The 12,361-nt window shown below is 39.7% G+C and overlaps 1 protein-coding gene across 2 annotated transcripts in view; it reads left to right on the plus strand.

Annotated features, from left to right (window-relative positions):
- Nucleotides 1-683: 683 nt before the first annotated feature.
- tarbp1 (TAR (HIV-1) RNA binding protein 1) overlaps nucleotides 684-12,361 on the plus strand; it is a 35,762-nt gene continuing 24,084 nt past the window's right edge. The window contains exons 1-4 of one of the 2 annotated variants that reach the window (XM_058384462.1): nucleotides 684-2,091; nucleotides 2,188-2,282; nucleotides 9,764-9,833; nucleotides 9,928-10,076. In XM_058384462.1, coding sequence (XP_058240445.1) covers nucleotides 1,167-2,091; nucleotides 2,188-2,282; nucleotides 9,764-9,833; nucleotides 9,928-10,076 — 1,239 coding nt within the window. In that variant the 5' untranslated portion in view covers nucleotides 684-1,166. Of the gene's footprint in view, nucleotides 2,092-2,187; nucleotides 2,283-6,162; nucleotides 6,253-9,763; nucleotides 9,834-9,927; nucleotides 10,077-12,361 lie in introns of those variants that run through there. The other variant, XM_058384463.1, reaches the window with a different exon arrangement.

Below are 12,361 nucleotides of genomic sequence, written 5' to 3' on the forward strand. Positions count from 1 at the left end.
CACAGTCCTGGGTCTAGCCATCATGATGTCCTGCAGGGGCTTTACCAGGCATACATTTCTAGGGCACAGGTCATCATCACTCAGAAGTGTCTTGAATGCCTAATGTACTCTGCATTCCACAAATATAGCTAATAACAGTATAAGGACAGGCTAAAGAACATTTATTTGACTCAACAATATCACACTAAGTATATAAGTAGAAAAACACTATACAGAAAGTTAACAAAGTATTCTCCTGTAGCCTGAGTGCCTCTCAAGTCCAACACTGAGTCCTAAAGTAGCTGGAGCATTTCTGGAGCATTAAACTGTACTGTCTGTTTAATTTTTTGCAGGACAGTCAGTCACTTTACTGTGACTCAATACACACACCCTTCTCAGCTGATAAAAGAGGGACAGTGTTCCTTCAATTAACTTTAATAATTATTATTGTTAAAATTAGGAAAGGAAATCTTTTTTTCAATCCCCATGTCGAAACGAACTTTCGTATACCCATTTACAGGAGTCACTAATAAAATATGAAATAGTTCGTCTTATTATTTTAAAACTTTGTCACCTATTACAACGACTCTTGTTTACTAACACACGCCGATGGAAGCGCTCCAGTTGTGACATGCGCAGTTCATATGCTCTGTCTCTGATAATTGGACCAGAACGAGCGCGCCGCAGAGCTCACTACACCTCCATTAAACTGGACTTTGTCCTTCTTTTTGTTATCGTTTTAGTCCAAGTAGATCAAATCCACACTCCAGGTCAGTGTGTGGCGGTAATGCACCCAGAGTAGCTTAACAACCACCGAGAAACAGCAAAGATTATGACGAAGAACAGTAACAACATCAAGGAAGAAGTAGTAGAAGAAGACGAGCATAAGGCAGCGTGGACAGTGTGAGGAGTTGTCCAGCCACGTTACAGTTCATAAGGCAGCGTGGACAGTGTGAGGAGTTGTCCAGCCACGTTACAGTTCATAAGGCAGCGTGGACAGTGTGAGGAGTTGTCCAGCCACGTTACAGTTCATAAGGCAGCGTGGACAGTGTGAGGAGTTGTCCAGCCACGTTACAGTTCATAAGGCAGTGTGGACAGTGTGAGGAGTTGTCCAGCCACGTTACAGTTCATAAGGCAGTGTGGACAGTGTGAGGAGTTGTCCAGCCACGTTACAGTTCTCCTTAACAATGTCTACTTTTTTGGTAAAAGCTTTGGCGTCACAATGCCATGATGTCGAGCACACGCTGGACATTTTATGCTGGCCGAGTTTTTCGTGGCCTGAGACAGAGAGAGTTGAAGCCCTAGGATTATTTATTAGAGAGCTTGTCTTTAAATCGCACTCCAGTCCAGAGGTTTTTAATGGGTTAATGTCCAAGGAACGTTTTATTTGTAAAGTGCAGTCAGTTATTTGGAACCATTGTGTACCTCTTCTGAAAATGATTTCGAGTGAAAGTATTACATCTCGGGAGGAAAGTGTTACCAAGAGTGGTAAGAGGAAGGAGATGCTCCATGCCACTTGTGCACTTCTTGTTATATGTGTAAGGGAGTGTCAGACCGACTCCCTAGAGAAAATAGCAGGTCTTGTTTTACCTGCGTTGTCAGAAAAGGGTGACAGAAATGCTGATACACAGCTCGATATAGAGGTGGCCATAGAGGTTCTGGCAGAATTGCTCTCAGGTGTTTCTTCTGAAAATAGTGACTTAATTAAGAACTCGCTGTCTTGTACCCTTTGTAGTGTTAAGGAGCTTTCGGACACTTGGGTCTCCAAAATCATTTTCCGTATTTGGTTCACATGTCTTAAATCATCAAACCAAGAAATGCAAGCAGACATTCTCTATAAACTTTGGGGGGATTTACTGGGATGGTGTGAACAGGAGGGCACAGAAGTGGTTACTGCACGTGTTCTGCTGTGCCTTACTGCTCTTTCTGACTTCCTCTTCTCGCTGGATCAAAGGGGTCCAAGGCCAGAAATGTCGCACACTTTCTTCACAGTGGTCCAAAATGGTCTTGTACACAAGGACAGCATGTCCCGCAAGAGGGCACTTTATCTGCTAAACAGATGTGTCTCACTGGCAGAGGCAGGCAATGCAGATATTAATATGTGTGAGACAGGTAAGGTGTTTATCTCTGTGTGTGTGTGTGTGTGTGTTTTGTTCCAGATTTTTCTGTGTAAACTGTAGGTAAGTTAACCTTGATTCTTTCCAATAGATTTTTTCTTCAAATGGACGGCAGAGCACAGATTAGTGCTTCGAGAATTTTGGGAAGCATTTGCCTTGGTCTTGGAAACTCTTGAGGAGTACCAGGTATGTAGAGTCATTTGTATACTCTTTCAATATTTTAGCATGTTGTTTTTCTTTACAGTTAAAACCATGAACATTTTATTTGTAGTAACGAGCAATAATATTTACCTGCAATAATAAGTACTGTCTAGTATTAATTTGTACTAGAAGGGTGGTCACAGACATGTACAGTACAGTATAAGAATTCTTTTTTAAAAATTCACTTTCTGAGGTGTTATGATTGTTCTACATTCAGATTTGGCATTTAGTTACATTTTTGATGTAATATATAGCCTATTAATTATTTGCTATGAGAAGTCTGTAAATCTGCATTGCTGTGTTTCATGCAAACACTGATTGGTTAATAATCTTTATTTATGTATCACTTTTATTTTTAATTTAAAAAAAATCTGTATACATTTTAAAAAAGGTTAAAGTTGTATTAATGAAAAACTCGAACAAAATAACGACTGTACAAATTAATTGGGTATACATTTTTGAATGACCATAAATTAGAAAAAGAATATTAAAAACGCATAAAGTCATAAGAACATAGAATATTCTAAGCAATAGATACAGTTGAAAAATATTCTAACAATTACAAAATATATATAAAAAAAAAAATAATAATTGTTTAATTCAGTGACCTCAGCTGAAATGTATTACCTCATATCAGCATGCAGTGTTGTGCACACATTCTCCCATGTTATCTCCCACGCTGGGATCCTGAAAGAGATGCTGACTGACCATGACACATGCTTTATGCATGTGCCCCCTTCATGAAATGTGTGAAATATTTTGATTTCTACCAGTCTTTACCATCCACAGATGGATGGGTTGGTCAATGGTTAAATCAAACATTAAAAAATATGAGTTAAAATTGCAAAGTATGATTTGAAAGTTTATTCATGTTCATGCTTAAAATTTGCGTAAGTGGCTCGAACTGGTGTTTGCAGAAAAAGACATCCTGTAAGCCTCCAAGGGATTTTCCCCATTTAGCTAAAAGAAAGTCTACAGTAACTCAGATAACCACTGTATACAATTCTATTGAGCCTAAAATCAATCTCAGAATGCACATCACACACACACACACACACACACAGGTGTTTGAGTATGTATCAAAAATTTTAGAACACAATTTTTCCACTTTTTGTTGAATTTTACTCATGCTGAATTTAACATGTATTTAATTTTTAATTTTCGACTCCTTAAAGTAGCCACCTTTTGCAAATATAACAGCTGACTCCACATGTGGCATTCTGTCTACAGCAGAAATCAAATATTATTCAGAATGTTCTTCCCAGCACGGTTACAGAAGTTCCCACAAAATGTGTTATGCTTGTAGGTTGCTTTGCTTCTGTCTTCTGTCCAGTTCATCCCAAATCAGCACAATGTGGTTTAAGTCTAGAGAAGCATGGCTGTGCTTAACATTGAAAGTAAATGTATTTCCATATGCATAGTGCAAAGAAAACTCAAGGGATTGGGATTAGACAGCTGGGTAGCCTTAAGAAAACCACTCATCAGTGAGAGTGATGGGCGCTTCAGGGTAAGAGGTTAGGCTGGCTACGCACTAGACAATTTTCAATCTTCAGTTTTAAAAATGTGGAGACCACAGACATGAGGACAGGCAGAGCACACACCTGATGTTTGTAGTTTCGATTTCATGTTGGCGAGTCCACAGATATGAGATTTCACAGAAACCCGTGTGATCAAATGTGATTTCAGAAGAAAAGCAAATATGGAGGACGACGTCAGTTGTCTCTCCTGGCATGCCTTCTTAACAAGCTTGTCTTGCAATTTAACAAGCTTGTCTTGTTTTTCAGTGCTGTGTTGTGATGTGCTGCCATATTTGTGAGCAACATCTGGTTGGTGGCACTTGAAACACATTCATGAACTGAGACAGAAAGAGCTATGAAGGAGCTTAACACTGGGTGAGGAACAGCCAAACTCTGCTACTAAGTTGAAGTTGTGAAAGATGTTACAGGTCATGCACCATTGCAAGAACGAGCACAGCAACAAGGCACAAGGTAGTTATAATGTATCAGCAAGGACTCTCCCAGGCAAAGATTTCAAAGCAGACTGAGGTTTCAAGATGTGCTGTTGAAGCTATTTTGAAGAAGCACAATGAAACAGATCGTAGACGCAGTGGTCACCCAAGGAAACTTGCAGCAGGTTAAAGACGCATCATGCTTACTTCCCTATAACACTGAAAGATGTCCAGCAGTGCCATCCGCAAAGAACTGTCAGAAACCAGTAGGACCCAGGTTCAACCATCTGCTGTTTGGAGAAGTTTGGCCAGAAGTGGTCTTCATGGAAGAATTGTGGCCAAAAAGCCATACCTCTGATGTGGGGAAAAAGGCTAAGCCACTCAATTATGCACAAACACAGGAACTGTGGTAAAGAAAAATGACGGAAGGTCCTCTGGGCTGTTGTCAAAATTTTAAATATTTGGCTGTACAGGAGGCAGATTGTTTTCCAAAGAGCTGGAGAGCGGTGCGATAATGAGTGCCTGCAGGCAACAGCATAGTGGAGGTTCCTTGCATGTTTGGGGCTGCATTTAGTTAGAGATTTGGTCAGAATTTATGGTCTCCTCAGTGCTGAGAAATACGGGCAGATATTTGTGCAGTACTATCAGGGAGGCACCTGACTGACCCCAAATTTATTCTGCTGCAAGACAATGACCACAAACACCCAGCCAATCTCATTAAGAATCTCATCTTCAGTATAGAGAAGAACAAGGAGTCCTGGAAATGATGGCTTGGCCCCCACAGAGCCCTGATCTCAACATCATCTGTCTGGGATTACATGAAGAGACAGAAGGATTTGAGGCAGCTTACATCCACAGGAGGTCCTAGATGTTTGAAACAACCTACCTGCTAAGTTCCTTCAAAAACTGTGTGCAAATGTACCTTGAAGAATTGATGCTGTTTTGCCAGCAAAGGGTAGTCACACCAAATATTGATTTGATTTGGATTCCCCTTCTCTTCAGTTACTTTCCTTTTTGTTAATTGATAAAAATAAACTATTAACACTTTCGTACTATTTAATGCATTCTATACAGAATTTTTGTACACCTGCCTAAAACTTTTGCACAGAACAGTATATAGACACTAAAATGTGGAATTAAGGAACTGGCTCATCTTCAGTTTGTAGATGTAAATGGCTCTTCTGGCTCTTCCTTTTAGTGTGATGTCATAATTAGTTTTACTGGAGTCTCTTCTTGCACTCTGTAGACAGTGTAAGTCTCAAACCACTGCCATACAAGATCATACCTAATAATCTGTTGCTCTCTTCCTTGTCTCTCTCTGTCTCTGTTACACCTGAGATAGCAGTGATCTCTGAAATGGCAGTGATCCTGACTTATTATGCCCTCTGGGCCTGTCTGATCCATACTGATGCCCCCTGAAAATGTCTCAGTGCTGCTGGAGTTGGTTTTTCTAAAGATGGGTTTACTGTGGATGGAATTACAAAGATGGTCAAAAGATGGCTGTGGATAGTCTTTCTTGAATGGCCTTAAGGCAGCAATTGCATAGAATACTTTACACAATTTAATAAAACAGTTTAATACAATGGCATGAAAAATTGTGTAAAAAACCCAAGGATTCTATACAATTCTTAAAAATTGTGGAGCATGGTTATGACTTACTGCATTGCAATTATTTTTTATCATCACCATTCCTCCCCTGTACAAAGAATGAAGAGAGAATTTGTTGAAGTTACTTTTTTCTGTGAAGTTTTGTTTCCGTGTAGAGCAATATTTTCATCTTTTTGACTTTTTTAATTGCTCTGTTCTTACAAAATAGTCTTAAAGACAAACATGAAAAATAATTGTGTCCATACTTTGAATCCTGAGCCAGCAAAAATAAAGAATTGATATTATTTTTGCCTTATGATCCATCCACAGCTGTAGAAAATGAGTCATAAGGTTCATTCAGGAAGGAGCCATGGCAATAGAAGTGTTGGGTCCAGGCAGCAGGAGCACGCATATTTAGAAGTGAGTTACTGTATTATAGGCAGTGAAGTGATTAATTTGCTTCTAGTATTTTCTTGAGTAAATAATATACTGATGAGGTATTGTTCTCTGCATAGCTAGTAGTGTTATAGTTAATACTCTGTTACTAATTACAGCTCATCAGTATATTGTTTACTCTGATGTATAATATTTTCCAGTTTGTTATGAAAAATATGATGCTACTGCAGGCGGTTGGTGTTTGTGCATTGGTGGTTTCCTAGCCAAGTCTGCTGCTGTAAAATAAGAATCCATGATTTCTATTAGTCTGGAGAAATGTGATGTTCCAGTAGCAGTAAGAACTAGAGCTCTTTAAGAAAGATTCCATGCAGTTTTGCTCTCAATAATCACTACACGTTTACATAAATTGTCTAGTGTAAAGCATGACTAAGAATTTGGTTACATGATCAAGTTCTGTGAGGTCGGAGGTTGAACCAGTCCAAGTCCATAAATCCCATCAAGATCAAAGTTGCTGACTGTGCAGCAATTTTCTAATGTTACTTAGACTGTTAGAACAAATGACTATAAATTTCTGAGAATTACTACACTTTTATTTATTTTTAGCTCTGTGAACAGACACAGCCTCAATATGATCAAACCTGAAAAGCCTTCAGTACACTTTTTTTTTTACACAAATGACTATGTCTGGAAACTCATCTGTCAGGATCCTGAAAGTTGCTGATCACTCCATTTATTGACCTCATCCAGCAAGGCAACAGGTAGTTTGCATACACGCAAGTGGTGGACCGTCTCTCTCTCTGGTGCAGACACAACCTGGTGCTTTAAGTGCTGGCAAGACTGAAGAGAATACTGTGGACTCCTCTGCCTCTATTCACGATCCACGATTGCATGTTTTCACACAGCAGTGAGCACAGAAGTTGCTTGGCACCAGCATCATTAAAACACAAGAAGGATGTACAATCTCCACCAACTGAGGAAGCACAACCTGTCCAAGCAGCTGCTGTGCCAATTCTACAGGGCTACCAGCGACATCATTTTGTGCTCATCAGTTACCATCTGGACACCCAAATAGACAAATGCACATTTCAAAGGGCATTAGTCTTGCCAGAGAGCATAATCAGGACTACCCTGCCCTCCCTCCAGGAGGTCAAACAGGACGCCTAGAAAGGGGCTGGGAGAATTATAAAGTGATTTCCTCACACCCTGCACATAGCCTGTTCAGACCATCTGGCAGAGGTACAGACTAATCAGGACTAGTACGTCCAGGCACCAGGGTATTTTTTTCATTCCCATGTGCAATAACAAAATCACATACAATATTTATTTACTGTTGCCATACATGAACAATTTAACAGACTGGGCAATCTAAAACCGCACTGTATTCACTTTACTGTTTTGCACCAAAATGTTACTTGTTCTTTGTGAGTGGTTTTTAAGAATGTCTTGTTTTGGTGGTCATTAGACCATGTTTGGTTTGAACTGCCATGTGGTTGCAGTAACTAATTTTCGTTTTACCCTCTGCTTTTGTTTGTGTACATGCAACAAATTCCTTGTATGCTCAGTCATCCTGGGCCAATAAAGTTGATTCTGATTCTGAACTTGCTCCTTCATCCCTCTGGAGAATTTGTGTGATTCCTGTTTTATATACTGCAGGTCTGCTTTTAAACATGTATATCCATGAGATGCTAAATGTGAAGCGCAGCCAGTTAAATATGCCAGTCTCCAATCTGTGAATGAATCCCTGACTTTCTATCAGAAAGCAAATGTGTGGTGTGTCTTTTATTGGGATGTTCAAGTTTTATTTTTGTAGTGTTTTTAATAATAGACATTGTCTCAAAGGAGCTTTACAGATATATAAAAATTCAGAATAAAAAGTTTAAAATGAAATTTATATTTATGCCTCATGATCAAATCTGAGGCAACAGTGGCAAGGAAATTAGGAAGAAACCTTGAGAGAAGCCAGATTTAAAAGGCAAACCATCCTCATCTGGATGACACTGGAGAGTGTGATTATAAATAATGTAGTGTCTACAACTATATATAGTCAAGTCAAATAGTGTCCAGGAGTTTTTGAGCAACTTGTGTGTAATTTCAGAAATCTGATTTAACACTAATTCCTTCTTGCCGTAGCCATCAAAGTGTCAATGATGGAGACCTGAGCCCAAAACCGACCACTATAACAGCAGTTCATAGCCAAAGCCATGGTCTTCAAGTTGTTCAATCCACAGCAGTTGCAAATATCTCCAGGTAGTCCATGTGGGGCTATCCTCACTAGCAGTGAGCGCCACAAAGTGAGGAGAATCCAACCAGACATGGGGCACCAGCATGAATCAGGCAGGTCTGGAGAGAAGAAGCAGTCAGGAACACTGGGAACGCAGGAGTAGCATGTGTAGCTTGACAGAGAGAGAAAGAGAATGTTGGGTATACAGGTATAGACAATGTACATGTCAGCGTAACTTAAAGGTGACAAACATTAGGACTTTGTGCCAGCCACTCCTCCATAAGCAAACCTGAGTGAACGCAAGAGGAGGGAGACAGCATTTAAAACATCCCAGTTAACCAACATTATGCCCATGAACCTACTAGATCTGCTCTTATGTAATAAAAACAATTCATAAAAAGCTGGACTAGACAAATGTGTTTTCAGCCTGCACTTAAACCCTGCAACTGTGTCCCAAACACTGGAAGGCTGTTCCATAACTTAACTATTAACATAATTTTATCATAAAATAACTTTACAAAAGATAATAAATGAAAGATTGGAGTCAAGGTCTTTTACTGCTGCACATGATGAAACAGAAAGACCTTCCAGAGTTACTCTAATCACAAAGCTTATAAAAGTACAAGGACTTGTCAGAATTAAGCTTTCTAATACACTGTCTATAAACTGTCTAATGTCTTTTACACATTCTTCAATCTTTTTAAATTGCTGCCTGTCATCTGGCTTTGCTAAAACAAATAACTGTGTGTCATCAACATCATTCCATGTTTAAGAATAATTGTACCAAAAAAGTAGCATATATAAGAAGAAAAGCAGCGGACCTAAAATAGAACCTTGTGGAACACTGAACATGGCCTTAGAATGCGTAGAGAGGTCACCATTTACAATAAGACCTGGGCCAGGAGAGGGCTGTTTTCTTAACATCAACATTTTCTAACCTATCGTTCACTCCTGTTACAGAAAAAGTCTCAGCAGACTTTATTGTGGCCGACCATTTTTTAGAGACTACCTGTTTGCAAATTCTTTCGAACTACTAAAGTAAAAACTGCATTCTGTATCATTTGTACTACCTTATCAGTTCTAATTGGACTGTCTTGCACTTGTGAGGCACATTTGTTTTGTTTTTCATGTACTTTATGTATTCTTTTAAATCACACTTTATTAACGTGTTGCACTTTTATGAAGCTTTTAATTATGTTTCTAATGAATATAATATAAAAACGAGTATAAACATTGTAATCGGAATGAATTGTAAGTGGATTTAATTATACTATATGAATCTTTTTTTGTTTTAATTTTACCTTTTGTTTTTAGATCCATGTGATTCGACCTGTACTAAGCCGAATTGACATACTTGTCAAAACAACTTCAACAGATGCTCAAGGTGAGTCACAATTATTATTATTATTGAGATCAGTCTGCTGATTCTTAGCAGTTTACTTCCTGGTAAACTTGGTTCCTTGGTACTCTCTGTGCAGGTGGTGGACTGATCCATCCATCCTGGTTACTGTGTGTCTATCAACGCATGTTCCACAGTGAGAACAAGACTGTAATAAAGGAGGGTGTCACTCATCTGTTGGGGCTAAAAATGCATCAGCATCCTGCTTTTGCGCTTGCTTTTTCCTCGGTAAGTCCTACTTTCTTAATGACTTATTAGTGGATGTCAAACTGATGCAGATTAATTGAAGGTTTTGGTAATGGTACATTTTATGTGACAAGTAGTTGAGAATGAGATTAACAAGAGATAAATTGTTATCAACTGGTTCAGGAACAAGGCTGTTTGGTTGGCATTATGAGCAAGTTTCATTGTCAGGAAGCTGTGGTGAAGCTAAATGGGGGTTCAGGCATTTTGGTTGGGTTCAATTAGACACACCAGGCTTGATTACTGCCAGTGGTTTTTAATCTAAACATTACAGAATTAGAACCTTTTCAGCAGTATGAAGAGGCTAAAAGGTTACAACAAGCTGGACACTATGCTGCGATCAAAATAAGTTCTGGAAATACCAAAAGTTATTGATATACAAAGCCATTTCTAAGGCTCCGTGACTCCAACAATGTAAAAACGCTAAGAAAACTTGGAATAATGGTGAATCTTCTCAGAAGTGGTCAGGCCACTAAAATATTTTGGTGGTCGACTGTCGTTCACATCAAGAAACCTAGAGCTTTTGACTCCATTTTTGTTCACTTTATGTACATTGGTGAGTGTCCTACTCAGGTCCTCCAGTTGACTTCTGTTTAGCCTTGTCAACATTAACAGATAAATTGTTGTCCACAACTGTAATATCTTTAGCAGACCTGATGTGATTTGAACTGTAATTTGCAGCACAGTCATGAGTCAGCAGAGTAAACAGCAGTGGACTGAGCATGTACAGTGAGGGAAAAAATTATTTGATCCCCTGCTGATTTTGTACGTTTGCCCACTGACAGAAATGATCAGTCTGTAATTTTAATGGTAGGTGTATTTGAACAGTGAGAGACAGAATAACATCAAAAAAATCCAGAAAAACGCATTTCAGAAAAGTTCTACATTGATTTGCATTTTAATGAGTGAAATAAGTATTTGATCCCCTATCAATCAGAAAGATTTCTGGCTCCCAGGTGTCTTTTATACAGGTAAGGAGCTGAGATTACAGTAGGAGCACTCTCGGGGACTGCTCTTAATCTCAGCTCATTACCTGTATGAAAGACACCTGTCCACAGAAGGAAGCAATCAATCAGATTCCAAACTTTCCATCATGGCCAAGACCAAAGAGCTGTCCATGGATGTCAGGGACAAGATTGTAGACCTACACAAGGCTGGAATGAGCTACAAGACCATCGCCAAGCAGCTTGGTGAGAAGGTGACAACAGTTGGTGCGATTATTCCCAAATGGAAGAAACACAAAAGGACTGTCAATCTTCCTCGGTCTGGGGCTCCATGCAAGATCTCACCTCATGGAGTTTCAATCATCATGAGAATGGCGAGGAATCAGCCCAGAATTACACTGGAGGATTTTGTCAATGATCTCAAGGCAGCTGGGACCACAGTCACCAAGAAAACAACTGGTAACACACTACGCCGTGAAAGACTGAAATCCAGTAGCGCCCGCAAGGTCCCCCTGCTAAAGAAAGCACATGTACAGGCTCATCTGAAGTTTGCCAGTGAACATCTGAATGATTCAGAGGAGAACTGGGTGAAAGTGTTGTGGTCAAATGAGACCAAAATCCAGCTCTTTGGCATCAACTGAACTCGCCGTGTTTGGAGGAGGAGGAATGCTGCCTATGACCCCAAGTACACCATCCCCAGGTGACAGGACAACTGCACCACATCAAAGGGACGATGGACAGGGCCATGTACCATTAAATCTTGGATGAGAACCCCCTTCCCTCAGCCAGGGCATTGAAAATGGGTCGTGGATGGATATTCCAGCCTGACAATGACCCAAAACACACAGCCAAGGCAACAAAAGAGTGGTTCAAAAAGAAGCACATTAAGGTCCTGTAGTGGCCTAGCCAGTCTCCAGACCTTAATCCCATAGAAAATCTGTGGAGGGAGCTGAAGGGTCAGCCACAAAACCTTAATGACTTGGAGAGGATCCTCAAAGAGGAGTGGGCCCAAATTCCTTGAGATGTGAGATGTGTGCAAACCTGGTGGCCAACTACAAGAAATGTCTGACGTCTGTGATTGCCAACAAGGGTTTGCCACCAAGTACTAAGTCATGTTTTGCAAAGGGGTCAAATACTTATTTCACTCAATAAAATGCAAATCAATGTATAACTTTTTTGAATTGTGTTTTTCTGGATTTTTTTGTGGTTATTCTGTCTCTCACTGTTCAGATAAACCGACCATTAAAATTACACACTGATCATTTCTTTGTGAGTGGGCAAACGTACAAAATCAGCAGGGGATCAAATATTTTTTTCCCTCACTGT

The sequence above is a fragment of the Hemibagrus wyckioides genome, linkage group LG29 (assembly GCF_019097595.1).
Source record: "Hemibagrus wyckioides isolate EC202008001 linkage group LG29, SWU_Hwy_1.0, whole genome shotgun sequence".
Classification (NCBI taxonomy): domain Eukaryota; kingdom Metazoa; phylum Chordata; class Actinopteri; order Siluriformes; family Bagridae; genus Hemibagrus; species Hemibagrus wyckioides.